Below are 25,811 nucleotides of genomic sequence, written 5' to 3'. Positions count from 1 at the left end.
TTATTAGGTCTCTCTCTCTCTCTCTCTCTTTTTTTGTTGAGAGGCTTGGGAGTGAGTGTTGGGGTGGGCACAGAGGGTGGAAGCTGGGGATATCCACTTACTCAACACTGATTGAGCACCTACTGTGTGCCACGCACTGTTTTAGGCGCTGTGGCTACTGCTGTGAACGAAACCGAGATTTCCGCCTTCGTAGATTCAGCTCAGACACTCCAGGGGTAGGCAGATCAACACGTAAGTTCCGATTGGTAGGTCAGGCGCTAGTAGTGACTAGGGGCCTTCCTCCTCGTCCTCCTCTTCCTAGCCCATCCCCCACTCCAGGACCTCACTCTGCCCACTGCGTCCCCCAGCAGCACCTAGAACTCTGCCTGAAACCTGGAGGGCGCACAGTAAACACTGTTGAATGTGAAGTGAGTGGCCACGTGAGCAAGCGGGCTCTGTCTTTATCCCACTGTCACACCCCACGGGTGCCCGAGGCTATGGGGCGGATTTGCGACCCCACCCCCGCCCCTACCAATGTCCACCAACCAACGTCCACCCGAAGCAGAGCCCGGTGATCTGGCAGAATGAGAAAGAGCGGTGGGCCCTGCCTTCCTGCGGCCCCGGCCAGCCCCAGGAGAGGAGGCAAGCTCACCTTTGTAGTAGAAGAGGCAGCGATCCACCAGGACAAACCAGCGCTTGTTCCACTGCTTAACCCCGGAGCTGGCCTGCGGGACAAGTGGGGACAGAGGGGAGGGACTGTGAGCTGGGCATGGGAGGGGGGCTGCAGAGGAAGGAGCGTGGCACTAATTATAAGGCCATCCTGCCTCTGGTCGCAGCTCTGCCGCCAATAAGTGGCAGCCAACCCCCCTTGAGACCTCAGATGCAGGAAAGTGACGTTAGATTATTGTCTGTAACCTTCCAGTTCTGTCAGCCCAGGCCTCAGTGTCTCTCCCGGGGAAGAAAAAAGGGGTGAGAGGTGAGCCAGGATGAGTGGGCAGAGGGTGGGCAGGGAGGGTGGTGAGGTCAAACTGGGAAGACTTAGTGGACCCCGGGACTAAGGACACCCCCCTTCCTTCACAGCAAGTGGGACCTCCTGAGAACGAGCCAGTGGGTTGCTCTGATGGGGTTGGCAACCCAGCATCTTTCTGTCATTCCATCTGCCCATTCGGAGACCTGGCTGGGTTCCCAAATGTGACATTATTTTTCTGTGTGGCTTTGGGAAGATATTCAACTTCTCTGAGTCTTCATAAAATTAGGAGATTCATTCACAGAGATATAACATACCAAAAATAGGACACGGGAGGACACACCAAAACATGCAGGGACTATGACTGTAACTACAGAGGAAGCAGAGCAATGAGGAGAAAGTGGAGGTCCTGGTGGGCGGACAGCAGGGGAGGCCTCACCTGTTTGAAGAGCCAGCCCGCCTTGGTGACAGGTGCGTTGAGATTACGCTTCATGGAGTGTGAGCGCTTCCCAAAGGCGATGGCCTTGCGGGATGTTCTGGTTGCCTGGGGAGGCAGACAGAGAAACCCGCCTGACTTTCTTCCTCTCCTCCCCTCTGCTTTTTCTGCAGTGGGAGCGACCCTTGCTGGGAGATGTAGCTCTCTCCGCGCCTGGGGTGTCCTCACCCTAAGAGGACCAGGTGTGACTCCTGGATCTGCTCCTAACTCAAGGGCACAGCTTTCCAATCCTTGGACTCTTTTTCTTATCTCTAAAATGGGGCTCAGAATAATAGTCCGACCTGTCTCACAGCGGTGTGGATTTTGTTGTTGTTGTTGTTGTTTTTAAAGATTTATTTATTTATTTATTTATTTGACAGAGAGATAGAAGCACTAGTAGGCAGAGAGGCAGGCAGAGGGAGACGCAGGCTCCCCACTGAGCAGGGAGCCCGATGCGAGGCTCGATCCCAGGACCCTGGAATCATGACCTGAGCCGAAGGCAGCCGCTTAACCGACTGAGCCACCCAGGCGCCCCTTGTTGTTGTTGTTTTAAGGAGAAAATAAGAATTCTCATTTCACTCCTGGGCTATCTTTCTTCGACTGTCCTGACTCCCCACCCCTTTCATAATGCTTTCTGGAACCCACTCAAATGCCCGTAAATTCCCTACATCATCATCCTCTTGGAGTCCTGCTCACTCGTGAATGTCCAACACAGCACAGAGCAGGGAGGACACACAAGTGTTCTCCTGGCTCCTTATTGCCACATGGGCACTGTCATCCTTCCACATTCTGGCAACAATCTCTCTGGAAGCACCCCTGCTCTTCTGCTGTTTAGCCCTTCTCATCACTGTCAGCTTCTAGATCATTCCTTCAGAGTCTTAGAATTCCAGTATCAATCATCCTCTTGATTCTAAGTCTGGCCATCCCTGTGGCATTGCCCTTGATGAGGACCGATCCAGTGCCCTAAACTTATAGTGCCGTGATCCCCTCAATCCCAAAATCATTCACTTCTACCCTGGCAACTCACTCCCACAGCTGCATCTGCGACCTGGCCGGCCCCACGCCCCTCCACCACTCACATCTTCAATTCTGGTGTTCCCATTTCCTGACGCCGTCCCCTCCTTTGGGCTTTCTCACTCCATTACTCAACACCTCCAGCTTTTCTACTCCACTGGAATCCCCAGCTCCTTAGTCCTTCCCTTTTTTTCTGGACCCGTCAGCCACATCTTGGTTGTGGTTATTTCCCTAGGAAGCCCAGGCTCCTCGTTGGGGCTGCACTCTCAAACAGCCCATCCGTTGTCAGAGCTGGAGCCTCTCTAAAACTCAGAATCCCAGAGCAATCAAATTATCCCCTCCCTGCACTCATGGCCAGATTATGGTTTATGATTATAGATCTGCCGGAGGAAGAACAGACTGCAGTATGGATGAGGCCAGTGCAGAGCCCCTGCCCACCCCCAACTTCGGACCGGCCCAGCCCCCTCATTCCACTCCCTGCCCTCCCCCTCCCCCGAGCCCTGCAAGCTCCCCCACACCCTCCCCGCAGTGGACCCAGCTCTGCTCCACAGAGATGATCCAGGTTATCAGACAGGCACTTCCTCAATTTCACACCCTTTGACCTAGAAAATTACTGTCCTTACCACTGTCGCCTCTTTCTCTCCAATGTCATCCTCCTTTTCAAGGCTAACACGTTCCACCCACCCTTTCCAGAGACTTTGCTCCATGGATAATCTCTTCTCAAATCTGTCTTCAACCTTTCCTTCTCCACTAGCTGCTTCTCCTGAGCAAACATGCTCAGTTCTCGCCATCTTAAAGCATCAGTCTGTCTCTGTCCGTCTCTCCCCCTCACCAGCTCTCCCTCTCTCTCACGTGGCCACACCCACCGGAACAGCCCCCCCCCAACCCTACATCCCCTGCCAGTCCCCTGCCGGCCCTCAGGTAACACCTTCCCCCTTCTCCCTCCCTTCCTCCGCAGGAATAGGCTCCTGGGAAGAGTCCTGAGGTTGCTCCTCACGTTTACTCCTAACCCCCCTCCACCTCTTTCCTCAAGTGGCAATTGCAATGTCATTGAATTAAAGCTGCTCAGTCCTTGGCCATTTTAATACACTGGATAACACTGACATTTCTGTCCTTCCTGAAACTCTTCTTTAGGAAGCTCTTCTTTTGGAAACTCTTCTTTCCTCCATCTGTGGCCGCTCCTTCTCAATCTCCACCTTTACTCTCTTGGTGGACCTCAACCAGACTTCAAATTCTTGTTTGTCTTGTTCTACATTGTGTAGCTCATCTATACCCGTTGCCTCGGCTACCAGCAGTACTCTGAAAACTCTCTAATCCATATCTAAGAGCTGTCTCCTAGCCTCAGCCCATTTTGTAACTGGTTGTCCAACCAGGATTAAATAAGTGCAAAGCCAGACTCATCCTCTTTCTAACCAAGCCCGATGCTCTGTATTTCTCACCTGGCACATGGTACTGCAATCCACCCGGTTGCCCAGACCTGAACTCTGAACTGCCTCACACGGTTCCCTCCGTCCTCCGCTCCTTATATGACATTTGCGCAGGGCAGATGGGTCTATGTTCCTAATGGTTCTCAGATCTGTTCTTTCCCCTCAGGCCCTCATATCCTCTTGCTGTGCACCCTCTACCACGAAGTAAGGTTACCTTTCTAAAACACAGTGCCATCACGATGCTCTCTTAACATTTCTTACTACCTCTCATCGCTTAGAAGGGAATTCAGTTCCTTAGCACAGCACCCAGGGACAGGTCTGTAGGGTTTGCCGGGCCCATGCCCCTCTACCGGACAGGTCCCTCGCCAGACCCCTGGTGGTCCTCTGCCATGCCCCTGCCTTTGCTCACCTTGCTCTCCCATAGGAGATGTGGGGAGCCCCATCTCCCTTGTCCCCTGACAAATCCCAACTCATCCTTTAAGCCCAGGGCAGGGCCCCCAACTCCACAAAATCTCCCGGACCCCCTGGTACAGTGTGAGCTGTCCCTCTTCTCTGTCCATTTGTGCGGTCTAAAGTTTGTCACACTGCAATGGGGCAGTTGGCCTTCCAGCTCCTTCTCCAGACTCTGAGCTCTTTGTAGGGAGGAAGTTGAGTCTTGTTGGTCTGTTCATCACCAGAGCCCAGCAAGGTATCTGTCTACAATAAGCACTTCGTACATACTTGCAGAAGGAAGGAAAGAAGAAATTGGGCTTTATCATAAAGCACACCCCAAACTGGGGAATACAATTATTTTCTAAACTTTACTAGTAAAAATCCACATACAAAGGCTGAGATGAGGCACCTGTGGAAGTCACCCAACCACCCGAAGAATAAGCAACTCCCCAAATCCTTCCCTTCCTCCTCGGTTGGTCATCTGCCACAGCTTCACCTCTGCTCTGCAGGCTAGAAGCTGCTCCCACAGCTTACCCCTCCATGCCTCGCCCCCTTAACTTTCTGCCACGGCTTCCTCCTGCCATTAGCCCCACCTTAGGCTAATCCAACCATCTACCTTCCCTGCTTTCCCAGCCAGCCTAGGAGCGGTGCTGGAGGAAAACCACACACATCTGTGGACTGGAGCCACTCAGAGTCAAGTCTATGACCTCAGATGACCCTTCAATGTTATCACGCAATATTTCACATGCCCCTTGTTGATCTCTGGTCCTGTTCTCCAAACCCTGGGCATATTCTCAAGCCCCAATGCCTCTCTAGCCATCCCACTCCTCTCTGCAGAAAACCCTACCTCCTACTTCCCTGTAGAAGGTGAGGCTATCAGATGGGAATGTCTTTAACTTCCTAGACCCGCACCTCCAAGCCTCACATACCTTTTTTTCTGCAGCTCAGGAGGAGTTCCCCTTCCCTATGCAGGCTAACAGCAGCTCTGCATCTGACTTCTCCTGTCTCCACGGAAATGAGACTCACAGCTGTCCCCTTCCTCCTGAACCTATCTACTGGGCCATTTCCCTCCTGCTTGCACATCTTGAAGCAAAATGAAATGGACCAAGAAGACCTCCCGCCATCTTGCATATTGTCTAGCTTCGGTCCCCTGTCCCACATTCCCCCTCACAGTCAAGTTTCTTTACAAATATATATTTTCCAATATTACAAATATTTCAGAAAAGTAGAGAATAAATCACCACCATGTGCTGGGTTTTTTCCTCTGATAAAACATGACAAATAGAACTGAAACTCCCCTTGAGCCACTCTTCAGTCTCATTTCTTCTTTCCTAGAGGCAATCGCTGACCCAGAACTAGTCTGCCTGTCCATGGCTACATGGTCGTACCGCAAATTTACCTGTACATATGTCGTATTGCTTTCATGTAGGCCGTTTGGCATACATGATATCACATCTTTCATATTCGGCAACTTGTTTCTTACTCAACATTACATATTCAAGATTTATCCTTGTTAATACATATAGCTCTAGTCCAGTTTAATTTTTGGAGAGCGCTCCATTGTATGACTATACCACCACTTACTGTCTAGTTTCTTAGAAGACTAGTCCCGACTCGTCATCGTCTCTCTGTCTCCCCGCCCATTTCCTCTTTAGCCCTCTCCGGCTTGCCTTCTGCCCTCAGCCCACCACTGGTCAGGGTCTCCAGTTCTGAACCCAGGGACACATTCAGCCCTTATCATACTCGACCTCTATGCCACATTCTTCTCTGGATTACTTCTTCCTCCTGAGGTGCTCCTTCCTTTCTGAGCTCTTGATTGCCATATCCCTTACGAATTATTCCTCTTTTGCTGTCCCCCTAGATCAGTGGTTCTCCATGGGCGGGGAGGGGGCACTTTTGCCCCACAGGGGACATTGAACAATGTTTAGAGACACTGGTTGTCACAGGGCGGGTGCTACTGGCACCTAATGGGTAAAGGCAGAGGATGCTGCTCAACATCCTACAGTGAAAGGACAGTCAGTCCCACGTCACAAAGAACTATCTGGCCCCAAATGCTAATAGTGCCGAGGTTGAGAAGCCCTGGTCTAGAGATCAGTCTTCTACAAGGTTCTGGTCTGACCCCTCTTCCCTTCCCACTCTCCACTCCTCTTGCCTCACCTCGCCTGCTCTGTGGAGCCTGTGAAGACAGCTGGACAGGCTCATATGTTTCCTAGGATTCCCGCCTGACAGCTGGCCTTGGGGGCTAGACTTACCCGGACGCTGGGCCGCTCTGGGGGGACCTCGGACACCATGTTGTGGTTGGATATGTCACTGTTGGTGATAGCCGGGCGTTTTCCACCTGCTTTACTGGACATGTCCAAGGCCGATCTGATTTCAGATTGACCAAAAGAGAAGAAAGAGACTAGTCAAAACCCAAGAAGAATGGAAAAGCCCTATCCGTATTCCCCACCCTGCCACCCACTGAGATCACTTCAGCTGCTCCCTCTGCTCTTCTGAGACCACATGCCAGTAATCTTGGACAGTCTCCTCTTTCTTTCCTATAAATTTATGTAAAAAACCTAGACCTTAGGACTCTGGAACTCCTTTTCCTTCTAATTGAGAAGACACAATGGCTCAGTGGACTATGGGAGTCATTTAATTATCTTTTTCTTCCCCTTTCTTTCTTGCACTGAGCCAAGATCCACAGCGAGAGGAATTTGCATTTGGCTTTCAGGGTTCTATCAGCTTCCCTCAGCACTTCCCTCAAAGGCCCCTGGGGGATAGGCCCACCTCAGACCTGTGTCTCTCCTCCAGCTCAACCTGGGGGAGGCACCAGCCTGGGATCTTGGAGATGCTGGGAAAAGTGGGTGAGGGCGTCAAGTCAGACCGACGCCCTCAGAAGCTTCCATTCCTCACGACTGGGGTTAGAGACCCTACGTCCCTCTGCTCTCCACACATTCCCTTACCCTTCTCAGCTGCAAAGTGTGGGGGTGGGAGGGTGAGGGGGTTGGAAAGGCCAAGCAGCCAGCGGGGGCTGGGGGGGGGGAGGCAGACGTACGTTTTCAAGTTAAATTTGTTGTTTTCTTCTGGGACCTGGCCAGTCACTGGGTGTAGAAACGTGTTCTGTCGTTCATTGTGGCTGTGGGGGCAAAGAACAGACAGAAGCTGTGATAAAGATGGAGAAGGCAGAGACACAAGCCAAAGGGTGGGCGGGCTCTGGGCAGTGATGGGGAGGGGTGACCACATAGAAGATGGTCCCTCTGTCCTCTGTGGGGTCTGGGGAGGCAGCAGGGAGGGCTGGGCGGTAGAAAAAGCAGGTTCAGGCAGGTGGGGGGTGGGAGACAACTTTTACTAGTCAGTGCTAACTACTTATGGAGATCCCCGAGGCTGGAAATAAGCCCCACTTAAGCCCTTCAGTGGGGACCCTGGGTGTGTATGTGGGTGGGGGCCAAGACTTCGTGTGTGGCAGGTTCTCTCCTAGGAACAGCTCCGGCGAGTGTTCCACATAAAAACTGCTCACTCATTATCTGCTGAAAAAATTCTCTTGTGACCTTGGACTCCTTCCTCTCCTGTTTTATGTACCATCTCTTTCTTTAAGTGAAACCAGAGATCAAGAAACTCCATTCCTGAGCTTGGGCTGGGACCCACTTACACTCGGGAGTCCAGGTTTTCTGCGTCTAAGGGGCTGAGATGTGGCTGAGGCGTCAGGGGCTTCAGGCGTTGAGGTTAGTGCCGGCTCAACAGTCAGATCTAATTAAGGACTGCTGTGGCCTGGGAGTGGGGTGGGTTGTGGGGAGGACAGCCTGCCAGGAAGCAGGGTCTGTGCAGAGGCAGATGGGGAGCAGAGCCATGGACGCTCCTTTGGGAAGTCCTGCCATGGCCCTCTGGCTGGGCTGAACGTCAGGCTAGCTTCCCGGTGACTCTGTGGGGAGAGAGGGGAGGAAGGTAGCACATAGAACTTGGGGGGGGGGGCGCTGGTGCCATGGGTCTAAGCCACAAATGGCAGCCACTTGAGGTGGATTCTGCAAGCAGGGGACCACTTGGCAAAAATGTTATAGACTTCAAGCATTCAGCCAGTGGGGGGCTGGATGAGTTTTAAGGTCCTCTTCACCCATCCCTCTTGAGAGATACTGTGAGACAGGCTCAGTCCACCCCAAGAAGCAGGCACCTGGACAGAGTGTGCTGAGGCCATACCAAGCTTGGGGGTCCTAACACCAGGCCACTTGAGCATCCTTAAAATGAACAGCCAGGGTTGCTTGGCAAGGGGCAGATCAGCTGGTACCCGAGGAAAGAGAGCCTAGGTTGGTCCCTTCAGCTCCAAGAGCGAGTAACCTTTTGTTGCCCCCTTTCAAAAGTCCAGGAATCCCAAGCCCTGGGCTGTCTGTTGAAGCTAAGGATAATATCAAAGGGTGTTTTTTCAGCTTCCAAACCAGCCATGTTCAGATCAAATCCGAAGGCTTGTGGCAGATAGAAGCCTAGCGGGGCAGTGCCCACAGTCTATGGAAACCTGGGTTTGGCAGCTCCGGCTTGCCGGCCAGGACCCTAAACCTGGCCAGTGTCTGCCAGGCCTGGGTTGCAACTCCAACACGTTGCTCACCTGCTCCCCCACTTCTCAAACTTTATTCCCTCCTCCCTCCAACAGGGATGCTCTCAACTTAATTGCAGGGGAACTTTGCAAGGAAGGGTAGCTGTTTCCAGTCACCCCCATCCCTGTCTCTCCCCCATCTGGGGCCAGGGGGTGAGCAGTCTATGAAAATAAGGTCCTCAAGGTGCCAACATCTCTGCTTTTTTCCAGTGGCACAGAGCGCCTGCTCCCCACATCCCACGCCCCCTCCCCCAGCCCCCCTTCTGCACTACATGTTCCCCGTGCTAACTGCTGGAACCTTCCCAGCAAGCACTGGTACAGACAGACAGACAGACACACACACAGAAGCACACACACAGCCTGCTGTCAGCCGGCACCGGTCTCTCAAGGTACAGCGAGTTTTTCCCTGCCCCAGACTCTCCTACCCAGCAACACCTACAAATGACGTCCTCTCCCCATCCCAGCACTACCCACTTCAAAATAGCTTCCCCTTCACAAGCACTGCAATGCAGCAGCCGTTGACCTAACTCCTCTTCCTTCTCCAGGTCAGGGCTGGCACGGCGCCCCCTCTGAGCCCCCCGCCCGATGAGCTGCCAATCAGCCTGCTCACTGAACTCAGCTCGCAGTCCATAGGAGAGCTCCCTACCTGACCCGGCGATCAGCCCGAAACTTCAGCATCCTTTTGGCAGCTCTGTTCCCTGTTCGGCAGCCTCAGAGGACCTGCCAGCCACCCTGCTCTTACCATCCCTCTGAGAAGTAAGTCCTCCAGTCCCCGGGGCTGGTGCCGAGCCCAGGGCACGCGGCAGGCACGGCTGGCTCCGGGGCTGGGGGAGGGGGAGGGGCTCTCCCCGGGTGGTGGTAGGGGGTGCCCAGGTGCCCCAGGGGGGCCCGTGGCTTCCTAGCATCCAGCCCCAAGGCTGCCGTCTGAGTGCCGGAGGCAGAATAAGGGAGCAGGGATGATATCGTCCCCGTTCAGATCCCCGGGGAGAAAATGCTGACACGGGGAGGCAGGCGTGAGCGGAGCAGGTGTACAACTTCCAGGTAGCCCGACCTCTCGGAGCTGAGGACACAGAGTAGCCTGGCGGGCGGAGCAGTCTGGGGCTGCATTCCCATCTGCACGGCAGACACTCAGCCAGCCCAACCTGCAGGACAGCAGTCTTGCCTGCCTCCCGACCCCCAGCCCGGCATGCAGGGCCCTGGGCTGCAATCCACGTGCTTCTCAGAGACCCTTCTGATCACGTGGGCACAAGGGTTCCATGAGGCTCCAGACTCGTGCCGCTGCCTAGAAGCTGAGATTAACTTTCCCCACGCCTCCTAGCCTGCCCAGACTTCTGTGTAGCTGGGGCTCAGTGAACAGGGCTTCTGTGCGGCGTCCCCAGCACACTCCCTTAAGACACAGCCCCAGCTGGTGGGCCCTCTGCCCGGGGTCCAGCTGAGGGGCACGTGGAGCCCATGGGCGTGGGTGTCATGGAGCCAGAGCTGGTGGCAAGGTCCTGGATTCTTTGCTCAGGTGAACTTGAACGAAAGTGTCCTCTTGAAGCTCACGAGGAAGAGGGCGGCTCACAAGGCTCAGAGGGGGTCACCATGTGTTTACTTCTGAAACTCTTCCCAGATGCCATATGATAAATCCCAGCTGGCGACTGTCAGATCTGCTCAGGGGCAAGGAGGTTTGCATCGCAGCGAAGTTCCCCAAACTCTCCGGGGGCCGAAGATGGTCAGATCTCCCTTTTTCCTGATGCCCTCCATGTCTTAGGGTCCTGGGACTGCAAGTGCCTTCTGAAGGTCATGTCTGCCATCCCCCTGCCTCCAGGCCAGCTCACTCTGCAAATCAATCTCATTAAGTGCCCTGGCTGCTAATAAAGGGTTCTAGCAAGGGAGGCTCCAGACCCACTGTTACCTTCTGCTGCCGAGATGTGCTTTTTTTGATGTCAAATTTCAGTCCCTCCGGCTTTCTGTATCATTCCATTTCTGTCTTTGGATGACAGAATCCTTTCTGATCAACGTGGTTCCTTATTGCAGCACTAAGCAGTCTGTTGTCTTCATAGTCCGTTGTTATATCACAACAGACAATGAAAGGAGAAGGGCTAATCTAATTTTTTGGCTTGAGGTCAGAACTCAGTCAGAGAACAGTGCAATCAGTGAATGGAAAAGCAAATGGACAACATTATTACCTAACCCGTGATGGGACAAGCTGGTTGGATGCAGCTGGGGTCAACAAAGCAATGAATCCTAAATCCAAACGGTTGATACATTCAACCATTTCGTGGTACTTCGGCAAATGGTGACAAGAGGCTTCGGTTGCCAGATCCAACCTCTCCCTGTCCCAGTCCAATTACTTGAGCCCTGCTATGGTTATGAAGATCTGGGCCCTCTCCTGATGCCAGCTTGAGGTCTCTGCCTGTGCACAGTGGGTGCCTAATAAATATTTGTTGAATCAAGGAGTGAATGAATGAGCAAACAAAAGAAACTCTCCATGCTCTGACTTAATTTTTAGCCACCTGCATTTGGAGTCCGACACTCTATTACCAAGAGCTTCCCTATCTTTGCTCTCTCTTAAAATTAATTACTTCCTCTCCATGAGAGAAGCTCTGTTTCTGCCCCCTCCCCCCCCTCACTCAGCTCCCCTGCCTGGCTCCCCCTTGAATATATAGCTTGGCTTTGATCCATCTTCATTAAGAGGGGAAGAAAATTAAGCTCATCTGCACAGGAGGAGGGGGTGGGGGTGCATTGGGAAAATGAGTTTTCTTCCTCTAGAAGGCAAAAATATCCCCTTTCTCTTCAAGCTGAGCTCAGGGGCCTCCCACAGGCTTTGCTTAAGTTGTAAGTTAAATTACTTCTCCCGCGCCCAGTGAAGCCAGCACAAGGGGGTAGGGAATGAAGGCTCAGGGGTTTCCCCTGCTTGGTGAGCGCTCGGAAACCCTCAGGGTTCAGGCACACCGAATGTCTAGCTGGGTTCCTTTTCCTTCACCACTAAACTGCACAGCATGATAGATTTTCATTTTAGGTTAGACATCAGGAAGAACTTCCCAGGCCCACAACAGTTAAAAAGGAAAACAAGGCTAGATAACTAGTTTTTTTTTCCTCTCTTCTTTCCTTTTTTTTTGGGGGGGGGGGATTGTCAAAGGCTTCCATTTCTCAGGGACAAAGGGTTACAAATTCATCTCCAAAAGGACCTCCTGGATTCCACCCAAAGAGGGGTAGCATCTCAAGCAGTAAAGGAGATTTTGTGTTGGAGCAGGGACATCCCGAAAGTCCTGGGTCGCCTACTAGGTGGTCACCGTATCCGCTGGACCTATGAAGGTGGCCCCAATGGCAGTGCCATCAGTAAAAAGAGATTTGGCAAGACCAGGCTTTCAGTCCAAGACCTAGCATGAATTAGCAGTGTGACCTGACTTCGTTGGCTCTTCATTTTCTCATGAGCAAATGAGGTACCTTCTAATTCTATGAAATAATAGCTGTAAACTTTCTTTTCTTTTTTCTTTCTTTTTAAAGATTTTATTTATTTATTTGACAGAGACAGAGAGAGAACACAAGCAGGGGGAGAAGCAGGCTCCCCACTGAGCAGGGAGCCCAAAGTGGGGGCTCGATCCCAGGACCCTGAGATCATGACCTGAGCCGAAGGCAGATGCTTAACCTTTGAGCCACCCAGGCGCTCCTAGCTGCAATGTTTTATGCGTAAGAGATAATGGCTATGACTATTTTGCTTAAAAACAAATCAAGAACTATGCCAGGTGCAGGAGCTAGAAAATGAAACCATACCGTGTCAGGCCTAAGAAGGCGGTATACGGGGTAAGAAGGCGATATACGGGGTGGGGGATGCACGTGCAGGGGGCCCGCATTCCAGAAGTGCCAAGACCAGTAAATTACAAAGAACAGAGGCCAATCCTCTCCACTTCGCAAGCATCTCTCCATCTAGTTAACTCTCCCCGTCTAGTTCAAGCTTTCCTCCTTCCAGACACTCTCAGCCTCTAGGTCCTAGCGACAGCCTCAGCACAGAGCCCACCAAGTGCTGATTTGTCTCCAAACACACTCCCCAAGAATCAGCCTCTATCTGGAGGGTTCCCTGGCACAACGCAGTCAAAAGCAGCATATTCAAAACAAAACAAAACAAAACAAAACAAAACACAAAAGCAGCAAATTCAGCCCGAGTCTTCACAACCCCTGGCAGGCCCACGCACGCGCACATATACACACGCGTACATCCACACACCCAGGCCGCACACCCGGAGCTCCCACCGTGATCAATATGGAATGACTAGAAAAATACGCTCAACTCCTTCCACCCTCTGGGCCTCCTGGTTATCAGCGGACACCAAGCTGCTTCATTTCCATGGCTCCTGAGAATCTGCTGACAGAGAATTAGCCCTGGCGAGCCTTCCCCGTCCTGAGAGCGCTCTGGCTTCTGGCATCACAGCTCATTACAGGGAGAGAGGACCTGGGCTGAGCTGTCCGTGGCCCAGCCCTCACACTCCCTCCTTCTCCTCCCCAGCCAGCAGATTCCAAGCGGGACTGTCCGCACTCCAGGGACGGCTGCTGCTGATGGAGGAGGGGAAGGTAGGAGAACTTTGGCTCCTGCCCCCCCCACCCCCTCTGGATCGCATCATTAGTTTCAGGGAGCTTTATCTGCTCCAGCATTCTGTCCCAGTGAGAACCAGCTCGGCTGACATTTCCAACCGTGCGCGCGTGCGTGATTCCGGGAGCGCTCCTGGTCATTCCCAGGGAAAAATTCACCGCCCTAGCCAACTTCTCCCCCGCCCCCCCACCCAAGTCCCTCTGTCCTCCTGCCTAGTGCTGCCACACAAGAAGAGGCCAGAGGAGGTCAGGCCCTGGTGACCCCCCTCAATATCTGCAGGGGGAAAGGAGCCCCTCCACGCGGTGGCCTCTCTTTTCCCTGTGCCGCCAACAGAGCAAAGTACCAGTTGTGCGGGCTCTGGGGACCCAGCTGCCAGTCTCACACTTGCACTACTTCTCTCCTCTCCTCTCCGCCCTTGCACCCTCCCCCCTCCCATGCCACAGTAATTCCCAACACGTCGAGAATAGGGTGTTCCCCCCCAAGCAAGCTTGGGATGTCCTAAAATGCCAGGCCACTAGGCTGAGCGTCCAGGAGGTAAGGCTCAGGCCGCCCCCTTTCCTGCCTCACTCTGCCTGTCCTCACAACCCCCAGCCCCACCCCAAAGGGTCCCAAGTCATTTTCCTTACCTTCCTTTCTGGCCAGTTATGGAATGCTGGGGGACGTTCACCCAGAGCTCGGCCCCCACCTCAGATAGGAAGCCAATGAGCTGGCTCAGTAGCCAAGGGATGGAAATCACAAATCCAGGGGCAAGACCTGGGTTTCCCCCCACCCCGCAACCCCGTGTCCTTCCCTGGTCTCTTACTGTATCATCCCCTAGCCCCTGCCCTGGGCCTGGAAAGTAGCCTCAGACAGCAGGGTAGGCAGGTTGTGTACTCTGTAGTCTGGGTCACCCTTCATAGTGTGTGTGTATGCGTGTGGGGGCATGGGGGGGACAGTGACTATCACTCAGGGCAACGTCACGGGGACTCTTCATGCTGCTCCCATACCCCAGCTTGGATTAGCTTGTCTTCAAACTATTTTACTTGATGGAATTCCATTTGCCTTCTGCAAAATGAAGATAACCAGGACAGGTATTCGGCATAACCATGCCAGTTATTAAAATGCTGAAATTCTTCTTATTGGTTGGTGAAGAGCTGTTGCACCAGGCCTCTCCAGCGCCCTCCGCCCCACCTCTTGGCCAGCGTCCAGGCCCCCCCACCTCATGGACATCCGGAGATACCACAGGGCCCTCCGAGAGGCCAGGCTGGCGCCCTTTCTGGTTGACGAATGTCATTCCTGGCACGGCCATGCCTGAACTCTCAGAGCACCAATGGCCCTTGCAAGTGTTAAGATCTGTGACTCTGGGGCCCAGAAGTGGTCACGGGGGCTTTTCCCGTCTCACACCCTGGACCCAACTAGGGAGAACTGGGGCAACCCAGCTCCCTGGGGCGCCTTGCCTTCCTGGCCCTCAGGCTTTGGTTCTGCTCCCTGCTGAGGGGAAGGAAATGAAGGAAGGACTAAATTCCTGGCTCTACCTTTTCCTCCTCTCCTCTGCTGAGTGGCCCCAGCTAAGTTAGATGAGGGCAGGGGAAGGCCCCAGTCTCCTCCCTCGGCCCCCAAGTGGCCTTCTCCCGACAGTCAGCAAGGGTCCCAAGAGGCAAAGGGACAGGGCAATAATGAATTACCCCCTCTCCCAGCTCTGAGCTGAATCCCAAACTTCTACCCTTCAGAAGCTGAGGCGGCCCAGCTGTCTGCTTCTGGGCCTCTGCAAGGTCACTGGAACCAGCTGTCCTTGTTCCGAGCACAGCAGATTTGGCTCTGGTGCCCCTCAGAGAGCAGTCTCACCCCACCCAACCCAGCCCAGCCCGCCCCACGGGAAAGAATTCTGCAAAGTAAGTGCTCAGAAAGCAATGCAACCAGGCTGACGTCCTGCCTTCCACACCCTCAAAAGCTACGAATGCCTTCTCAGCTCCCAGTCCAGCGATTTGTGAGGGTCAAGTTGTTTGGCACCTCAGCTTCCTCGCTTTCACAATGAAACCATGGGCATAAGTATGCCTTCCAAAGTAGACAATACAGGTGGACAAAGGGGTATGGAACAAGGGGAAGAAGTTAAGCTCCCGTGGTCTGGTCCTCACACTGGGAGGAAGGCAAGGCCCACTTCCCAGTCAGGGAAGCTGAGGTCCATCGCTCCAACTACAGCCACAGGAGAGAGAAGCCAAAGTTCCTGCTATTTGTCCACCCTGAGTTCCTTGTCTCCAGGAAAGAAGAGGGAAATTGCTGCATGATTCAGAGGGTAGACACCAGCTCCAAGAACATGAGGATGAAAGCCACAAACGCTCTCACTCGGAACCCCATGGGCTATAGGCCTCGGGACCCATAAACGTTAGTCTGTCTAGGTGCAGAGCTATGGAAGGGCTGCTTACCGCCTGGGCCTTCTCTGTTGCTCCTCCTGGGCCCACACCTGACACTCGGCAGGAGCAGAGGGCTGTTGGATGGGGTGGTTGCCGAGGCAGGCCTGTGGTCCCCCCCCGCGGCGGGAGGAGCAGACATGTGCCACTGTGCTTCGGGATATTTGGATTGTGAGTGAGAGAGGCAGGAGGGCTCAGCTTCCAATCCCTCTTGCTGGGGGGATGTGAAGGCAGGTTCCATCTGCTCTGCGGCCCCTCCTCTCCCTCCCCCTCCCAAGTGGCCAGCCGACTCTGATAAGAGTCTACGAAGCAGGGGCTTTGTCTGGGGATGAGGAGAGCACTAAATCAATGGGAGCAGAAGAGCAGGAGCCTGGACAACTGCTTCTGGGGGAAGGAGCCCCCCTACCTCAGGGAGTCACATGAGCGAGGGGGACACAGGCGGGTGGGATGGCAAAGCTCTAGTGTTAGTACTGCCCCTAAGCTGCCCCGGGGCCGGGGCGGGGGGCGGGGAACACAGATGGATTGTGGGAAATTCTGAACACCTCCTTCTACCAGGAGTGAGGAGCCTGGAACTTGCCATGTACTTGGGGAGCTTGCCAAGGGCTCTGAGGGCAGAGGAATCTCCCCAGATTGCTGTCTGCTGTAGGGAGGATCCAAAGGGAGCCTGGGAACACAGGCGACCAGTGGAACCAGCCAGAAAACGGCTGGACCTAGGGAAGGTCATTGCCGTCTTCCCCCGCTGTGGACCGAGGACAACGGTAGCGAGCTGCTCTGTCATCCCAGGGAGGAAAGGTGAGGTCTGGAAGGGAAAGGACTTGGAGAACTGTTGAAGACAGTTGTCACACGGAGACAAAGAATGGACAGCGTGTGGATTAGCCTTAAGGAAAAGGGTACGAGCAGTGGTGTTGGAGTCCGGAGTCTCTGTGGCTGACCAGTACCGATCACTTTACCTTTCTGGGTCTCAGTTTCCCCATCTGTAACACGGACAGATACCGGAGTTGCTGGGTTAAACAAGATCACAAATTTAAAGCACAGAGGAAAATGCCTGGCACATAAGAATTTTTCAGCAAATAGCTGAGGTTATATTTATTAATAAAATAAAGGAATCACATAAAACAAGTAGTGTTCTTCCAGAGCGGTGCCATCCGATTCAGCAGCCATTAGTCATGGGTGGCGATTTACATTTTAATTCATGGCAATGAAATAAAATTAAAATTTCAGTTCCTCAGCTAGTCACATCTCGCTGTGTGGCTCAATGGGCACAGTAACTAGGGCGACCACATCAGACAGGACAGTTCTAGCATGTCCCACTGTTGTGGAACAGTCTAGTCTACTGGACAGCACGGGGCTGGAGGTTCTGCAAGCTGCTTTCCAGCTCTAATATTTTTTGACCCTCTGAAACATTTACCTCCAATGCAGTTTGTCCACCAGCTGATTTGTGCTCAGGGTCCTCAGGGGATACAGGTGCCCCTCTAGTCCTCAGCTAAACCAAGAAGAAGGGCCTCTGCGGCCACCAACAACAGAGTTAAAAAATTTTAAGTCAAATGATACGTTTCAAAGCCCCATCAAAATTAATTTGGATAATCCATCATTTTAAAATCATAGGCATCAAGACTCCCCTTCAAGGTTTGAAAATATTGTTACTGACAGCCCTGTTGGGGGCAGGCTTGGGGAGGCACTGGAGGGAAATTTACACGGCAGCTCCCGCTGATGGGAAGAGGGGAGGTGGTAAAGAGGGGAGAATGGGGGACCTGTTCCTCCCCTGCCTTCCTTTTCCTTCTAGGATTGGCCAACCTCTGGCAGAGGCCAGCTGGAAGAAGAGGAAAGAGGCTGTCTGCAGGGTCTGCAGGGTCCTCTGGTCTAGAGCAGGAAGAGCAGCACGCAGGGAAAAGCCAGAAGGACTGCCACCAGGGACAGTGAGTGGGCGTGGGAGTCTTCCTTCCCCTGTACCTCCCCACCCCCGCCCTATCACCCAGACCTGGAGCCTGTGGTAATCGCAGGGAAACAGTCTGTTCCTAAGCAAACAGCACATGCAGCAGGTGCCAGAGTGCATTCATTAATCACCCAGGCTCAGGGAAGGGAGGAAGATCTCTGAGGAAGGGGAGAGGCACTCCTAAACCTAGACCCCAGCCTAGAGCCCAGGTAAGGGAAAGAGGAGGCGGGTGGAGGAAAGGGAAGAGGGAAACAGGAAGGAGGGAATCAGGTAAGGGACACTGCTGTCCCCATCCCTGTCCCCCTGCCATGCAGTAGCCCCTAAGGAAGACTAGGCAGAAGCTGCAACAAGGAGGAACAGAATGCTTTCAGGAGGGGAGTGGAGAGGAGGGGAGGGAGAAGGATGCTGTGCTGGTCCTGGCCAGGACAGGAGCCAGTCTTGGTAAGTGAGACCTGAGTAACAGGTGAGTCCACCTACACCTGCTGGAGCATGTGAGCAACTATGCTGCGGTTGCAACTCCTGGCTGGGCCCGGGGATAGCACAACCTACATAATTCACAGCACCCCGTGCAAAATACAAATACGTGGCCCCTTGTTCAAAAATTCAGAATGTCAGGATGGCGACAGCAGAGCACTAAAGCAAGCCCCTCTGAGCGTGCGGGGCACCTGCTCAGAGTGCGTGCCCAGGAAGCCCGCCCTGCCTGGGAGTGCCACTTGGGCCGTGCTGCTCCACGGGCAGTGTGAGCACGGAAGGGGGCCAGTGCCCATTCGTGGCTCCCTGTCTCAGTGCAGGACAGAACACAACAAGTGGCCCGCTCCTCCCATTTGTACTTCCCCCCTTTCTTGGCTCACATGCCCAGAAACTTGGCTGCTTTTGATCTGGCCCTGCTGGGTCCAGGGCCTGGCCCCTCCCCTGTATTGTGCCTGGTTTCTGTTTGCCTGTGGGCAGCCCAGCCAGAGGCAGCCACCAGGGGGTTGGATTTGCCTTATCTCTCAAATCTGCCTCCGAGATGGGCACAGGGAGCTCTCTGTTCCTACCCAACAGACCCTTCCAGGGTCACCTAACATCATCATTATGTCATCGAACATTTTCCCCTCCCAAGAAAGAGGCAGGGGACCAAAGCGTTCCCGGCCAAGTGGGGGTCAAGTCAACATTTCTGCTTTGGAAACAGATCAGGCTTTCATTTTTTTTTTTGTCACATGTGCATGTGTGAGTACACACACACACACACACACAGACCCCACCATCAGCTGAAAAAAGTCCATGTGCCCCTCCAACAAAACCCAGTAGGGCGCCTGGGTGGCTCAGTTGGTTAAGCGACTGCCTTCGGCTCAGGTCATGATCCTGGAGTCCCGGGATGAGTCCCGCATCGGGCTCCCTGCTCAGCGGGGAGTCTGCTTCTCCCTCTGACCCTCCCCCCCCTGCTCTCTCTCTCTCTCTCTCTCTCTCTCTCTCAAATAAATAAATAAATAAATAATAAAAATCTTAAAAAAAAAACAAAAACAAAAACCCAGGATCTCTGGTGCACATTCCGGGCGTGCGTCTGACTTGTCAGGAGGTGCCTGGGTCAAAGAGCACTCGTGTTTTGGAGGCTGAGGGAAGGAGGGACCTGAATAGGAAGTTGAGAGAAAGGGAACGAGAGACACCTGAGCCCAAAAGATTGGTCCTCTTTTTCTGGACTGTCTGGCTCCCAAATGACAAACTTTGTCTTCTTAAGGACTCCAGAGCCGCCTCCCCACTCCCTCCTACTGCCAACTCCGTGCACCGCCTCCCATCGGTTCCGTCCTACCTTGCACCTCTCCACACCTGACTCTAAGTAAAAAGAATGAAAGGCAAGCCACAGCTATCCCAGCCTCTTTGGCTCGGCCCTCTCTGCCTTCCCTCTTGCCCGGTCCCGGGAAATCGGCCCACAAGAGGCCGATGGCGCTTCTGCCCAGAGCTCCCAAGCCCCTCTCTGGAGACAATGGCTCAGAGAGGGAGGAAGAGCAGCTGCTCCAGCTTGTGTGCATGCAGGGTGGCCACACAAAACCATTGTCTCAGCGGCAGGGCAGACAATGGTTTGTAGCTCCAGCTTCTGTGCCAAGTGGTTCACCCCCTTGCACTAAAACAACCCTCCGCATTTCCTTCTAATAAACAGCATGATCCGAAATCTGGCCCCAAGCTGAGAATTTATATCCGGTTGCAACAAAAGCCTGCTCCAGCTGATGGGATGGGTGTATCTAGGTCCCGTACCTGTTCCTGAGCCACCCAAACAGTCGGCCGACAGATAGCCACTCACTCCCCGGCTCTTCTCCGCCGTCCCCCTGCAAGTGCTCTTGCCTTGACTCCTTTCACACTCAGGAATAGGGAAAAGGTTTCCTTTAATACTTACCAGGTCCCTGGTGGGTAGCAATCATTAACAGCCACACTGGCGGACTGGCCTTAACCCCTTCGGCGCTGGGTTGCCTCCAGCTGGCTGATGGACAGCCCTGTCCCCTCTTCCCAGTCCTGGGCAAAGCGGCAACTCCCACCGTGATGCCATCCACCTGAGTAACACCGGCCTCCCATGTGGAGAGCGAGAGCCCTCTAGTCCCACCCAGGCTGCCCCGCCTGATTGGAGCACACTCACAACCTGAGGCGCTTGGCTCTGGCATGGTGCCCAATTGGATGAGCCCACATTATGAAATATTTGCCTAGCAGGCCAATAGAGGAGCCGGGATCTGGGGGAGGGGATGATATTTTTATTTACTCCTGGAGGAGGGAGAACAGACAAAGGTAGTCCGCACATCCCTAGCCCTGGGATGGGAGACGGCGGGGAGGGGCTTTCAGGTGGATGCCCGAGCCTCCAGCTTCTCTGTCCAGGTAACAGTGCACAATCCTTGAAGGCTTCTGGGCATTTCCGCTCCAAGCTGTCTAGCTAGAGGGTTTCTTTGCCTTCAGGACTCCCTGCCTCACTCAGGACTTTGGAGAGTGGAACCAGGAATTGGAAGAGAAACCAAGAAAGGAAACACCTTGACGGGCAAAGGGTTGCTTGTATCTACATTAACGATGCCAGCCACAGGTGGTCTTCTTTATGTGTCCGAGCTGCAGAAAATGTTGTTTTGTTTTTTGGGTTTTTTTTTTTTTTTTTTTTGCATCTTTAGAGGATGCAGATGAAAGGTGGGCAAGAATAAGTAGAGACAAATCCCCTCTTTATCCCTTTTAAAAATAGGCTTCTGATTTGGGGAAATCTAAATCCAGCATAAAAGTATCTACATGTAGGACACATGCAAATCTATGCAGATATGTGCAAATGAGCAGTTCCGGGCTTTTCGGAGGAAGTCCTTGCCAGGATTTTTCTAGTTTGAGCAAGAAACCAGGTAGTCTCAAAACCTTAGGATGCTTATCAGAGCATCGTACTAGAGCATAAAGATATCAGTAGAGAGAACATAAAAAACTCAACCAACATATTTATTGAACATTTACTACATGGAAGGTCTTTAGTATAGTCTATTAGGGTTTTAAAAACATGATTGTAAATCTCTAGGATACACAGGAGAATGCAAGTGCCCTCCCCCGGCACACCCACCATTAATACCCCCTTCTCCTTTCAGGTCCTAGTGGGTGAGCTGGTTGCTCCACCCCTTGCCAGCCTGGGTCTAGGAGCTGGCACCTCCTCCTTATCACCCCTGGTTCCTGTTTGTCTATCAGCAGCCCAGCCACCGTGGCTCAGGACCCTGGCGTAAATCAGCCCGGGGGCCTTATCTTATCTCCCGGGCTGCCTTCGCAGTGGCCTGATGGCTGGTTGTCCCTAGTCTCTTAAAGGGGCTGCACTGCTTTCCCACTTAGTCCGGCCTTAAGAATAGCCCCAGAAATCTAGGAGAGCACTGCCTGTGGAGGGTCAGATTCACCACACCACCCCCTCCTGTACCCTTTCACAGCCAGGCTGCAGGGCTGCTACTGGAATGACTTACTGACTTAAAACAGGGAAAGATGCTGATGCCACTTTAAATGCTTATCATATCATGCAAATGCCCAGCACCTCAGTATTTCCAGGCTCCTGCTCTGTTAAATTGAGTTCTTAAAAGGGGGGGAGGGGCTCAGTATACAAGGTCCATATAGAAAAATCAGCTGTACCTCTATATACCAGCAGCAAACAATGAACAGTAGTGTTTTAAAAAAAAAACTACTTACAATAGCACTAAAAGCATGAAACATTAAGGAATATATTTGACAAAAGATGTGCGAGACCTATATACTAAAAATTATAAGACACTGCTGAGAGAAATTAAATAGAATATAAATAAGAGAAGATATATACTGTTTGCTTGGGTCAGAAGACTCCATATTGCTAAGATTATCAATTCTCTCCATATTTTTCTATAGATTCAACACAATCCTTATAAGTTCTTTGTAAACATTGGTAAGCTGATTCTGAAATTCAAAGGGAAATGCAAGGGACCTCTAATAACTAAAAAACTTCCAAAAGGAAGTACAAAGTTAGGGGTGCCTGGCCGGCTCTGTAGAGCATGTGATTTCTTGACCTTGGGGTTGTGAGTCTGAGCCCCACATTGGGTGCAGAGATTACTTAAAAGTAAAATCTTTTAGAAAAAAAAGTACAGAGTTAGAAGTCTTAGACTCTCTGACTTCACGACTTATAAATCTATAGTAACCAAGACAATGTGGTATTGGCATAAAGATCCATGTATAGATAAATGGAACAGAACAGAGAATCGAGGAATAAACCTATGCATATATGGTCATTTGGTTTGCCAAAACAATATAAAGGCAATTCAGTGAAGGAATGACCACCTTCTTAATATAGGTTGCCGGAAAAAGCAGAGATCCATATACCAAACACAAAATAAACCCAAAAACAAGCCCTCTGACCCTACCATAAAAAATTAATTCAAAATAGACAAAGATCTAAATCTGAGAGCCACAACTATAAGATCTCTAGAAGAAAACATAGGAGAAAAAAATCTTCGTGATTTTTGGCTTGGCAGACTTCTTAAACAAGACACAAAATTCACCAACTTTAAAGAACTGATCAATAAATTGGACTTCACCAAAATAACAAACCGCTCTTCAAAAGATGCTGTGACAAAAAGGAAATGGTAAGCCATAAACCAAGGGGACATATTTGTGAGATATATAACTGACATAAGATTTTTATCTAGGATGTATAAAAAACTTTTACAACTAAACATGAAGACGGCAAACAACACAATAAAAAAATATATGAGCAAAAGATTTAAACAGACACTCCACCAAAGAAGATACACATTGTCAAATAAAGTACATGAAAAGATGCTCAACATCATTAGTCATTAGGGAAATACAAATTGAATCTACAATGAAATAACACTACACACACCCACTGGAATAGTTAAAATTAAGACTAATCATACCAAGTGTTGACAAGAATGTAGGTGAATTGGAACGCATCCACTGCTGGTAAGGATGTAAATGGTACATCCACTTTGGAAAAGTTTAGCAGTTTCTTAAAAAATTAAACATATAGTTATCATACAATCCATTGCTTCCTAGGTATTTACCCTTTCAAAGAAATGAAAGCATATGTCCACACAAAGACTTGTTCACAAATGTTCACAGCAGCTTGCTTGTCACAGCCCCATACTACAAAAAAACCCGAATGTCCACGAACAGGTGAATACAATGTATGTGTTACATCCATATGATGGGATAGGACTTGGCAACAGAAATAAATGAATTATTGATATACACAACAGCACGGATGCATCTCAAAATAATTATGCTGAGTGAAAGAAGCCAGACCCCTCAAATAAAAAATGTATACTGTACGATTCCATTATATGAAATTAAAAAATGCAAACCAATCTATAGTGACAGCAGATCAGAGGTGGGGGGGGCAGAGGGAGGGATTTCCGAGAGGCAGGAAGAAACCAGGGGGTGATGCACACAGGCACATTATCTTAATGGTGCTCGTAGTTTCACAAAACACATCAAATTTTATCCTTTAAATAGATGAGGCAGTTTATCTTAAGTTAATTATACCTCAATAAAGGAGAAAAACTTCCATTTGAAATATTAAAACAAAACAAACCAACCCAACGGCTACTCCTGGGTCCTACCCGTTCTGTTGACATTGTGGTGGAATATAGGCCAGTGGGTTGTGGGAGAGGCAGGGGCTCCAGCTTTGCTAGTGACCCGCTTTAGTCTGACAGAAATGCTGGTTCAAGGCAGGGAGGAGCATGGGCCCTGAATCAGCCTGCACACCTCTCATGGGGTCAGGTCAAATAATGTGGCAGAGAGAGAAAAAAAGAAAAAAAAGAATGTGGCAGACCTGAATATGGTCTCTATAAAAATAAAGGATTATTTGTCTTATGATAGAAGGGAAAATATTAAGTATAACCCTTGATGATTCTCATCATTAACTCATTTGGTTCTTTTACGGTCCGATGAGGTAGGCCGACAAATATCACCACCTCCTATTTTAACAAAAACCCTGAAGTTCCAGGAGGTAAAGAGTCTTGGCCAAGATGACCCACCTGCCGTATGGGAGGGAAGGCTAGACCCTGGGTCCGCAGCTCTTTCCTTTTGCCACAAGACCTGTCCGTGGTGGGGCTGACACCCCGCCTGTGTCCAACCGCCCAGGCTCCGCTGCCAGACTGTGGAACGTGGACCGGTGTCGGGGTACTCACCCTGCCCCGGGCGCCTGCTATCGAACAGTGGCCAGTTACAGACCCGGAAGGGGCTCCCAGGATGGATGAAAACAGCAGCAGATGTAGGGTCAGAAGAGGATCAACTAAAGGGAGCCATGCAGTGTTAAGAGAGAGGAGACTGTTAGAGATGAGAGGATCCAAGGACCTAATTAGATCACACGTTTGACGAGAAGGGGGACAACCAAACACCACTCCCAAGGCAGGAAGTCTAGTGGGTGTGGAAGCAGCTGGAAGCTGTTAGAGGGCTCCAGGCCAGTCACCCGGCTGGGCTCCAGGCCTCCGTACCCCTCCTCTCCCTCCTCTGCTGCTGCGGCCAGGGCTCAAGAACCACGGCTGCCTGTGAGCCCCACCTCTCTCTCTCTCTCTCTCTCTCCCTTGTTCTGAGGACAGGATGACGGGAGGGAGAAACCTACCCTGCAGGGCAAGGGGGCGCGAAATGTAAGTGGCATCCAAAAACTCAGTGATCGGGATGGATTAATATTTTATTCATGGAATATTTTTCAAAATAAAAATGAAAAAAAAATCCATGATAAAAATGACATGTTTTAAATAGAAACCGGATCGGTATTACTAAATTTCCCTGTTGTCTGAGCAGTACGGCTCTTGATGCTGTCTTTACTTAAAACTGTTGATACTGTGTTCTTCATGAAACTGGGGCACTAATTTTGATTTTTTTTTTTTAAATATTGCTCTTGATAATTGAGTATTTTGACACCCCTTCAATGTTGCACCTACAAGGGGACTCCCATCCCTTACCTTAGTCAGCCCTGTTCCAGGATGAGGCTGGGGGGTTCTGGGAGGGAGCTGGGAAGACTGGACAAGGCCCAGAAAGGGCTAGGGAGAGTCCCTGCACTCTTCAAAAAACCTTAAGACATGAATAACAAACAAACAAACAAACAAAAAAGCTGAGGAATTCTTCTAGATTAGAGGGGAGTAAAGAGACATGGTCCTGGATTTGGATTCTAATGACTTTATTAGGATGCCTGGCAAAATTTAAATGTGGACTGTATATTAGATACTAGTCCTGCATCAATGTTAAGTTCCCTAAATCTATTCATTTGTACTGTGGTTATGCAAGAGAGTATCCTTGTTTTTAAAAAAGAAAAAAAAAAAGGATGATGCAGAAAGAAGGGCCCCAAGGATAAAAGCTGCCTGAGAGCTGCATGAAGCGCCCCCCCCTCCGCTCCCCCCCACCCCCGGCACCCCGTGCTCTGGTCCGGCTCTCCTCCGATTCTGGGCAGTCCCAAGAGGGAACAGTAGGAAATGGGGTTGGCAGAAAGGCTTGTCCAAAAGATCAGGTATTGGAGGACTGGCTGGACATTTTCCTCCCGAAACAAGAATTAATTTTGAATTCCCACGTTACTCCTCACCCTCCCCAGGAAGACTTGACAACTG

The 25,811-nt window shown here is 51.5% G+C and overlaps 1 protein-coding gene across 1 annotated transcript in view; it reads right to left on the bottom strand.

The window, feature by feature from the left end:
* PLEKHA6 (pleckstrin homology domain containing A6) overlaps positions 1 to 25,811 on the bottom strand; it is a 136,520-nt gene that overhangs the window by 37,292 nt on the left and 73,417 nt on the right. Inside the window, exons 4-7 of the mRNA XM_088016841.1 lie at positions 7,332 to 7,412; positions 6,547 to 6,661; positions 1,386 to 1,490; positions 632 to 704 (exon numbers count right to left, since the gene is read on the bottom strand). Of these exons, the coding sequence (XP_087872967.1) occupies positions 632 to 704; positions 1,386 to 1,490; positions 6,547 to 6,661; positions 7,332 to 7,412 (374 nt within the window). The remainder of the gene's footprint in view (positions 1 to 631; positions 705 to 1,385; positions 1,491 to 6,546; positions 6,662 to 7,331; positions 7,413 to 25,811) is intronic.

This window comes from Eumetopias jubatus, unplaced genomic scaffold, assembly GCF_037043125.1.
Source record: "Eumetopias jubatus isolate StellerSeaLion01/CBP00866 unplaced genomic scaffold, mEumJub1_p1.0 scaffold_12, whole genome shotgun sequence".
Classification (NCBI taxonomy): Eukaryota; Metazoa; Chordata; class Mammalia; order Carnivora; family Otariidae; genus Eumetopias; species Eumetopias jubatus.
This window is presented reverse-complemented; position numbering and strand designations above follow the sequence as displayed.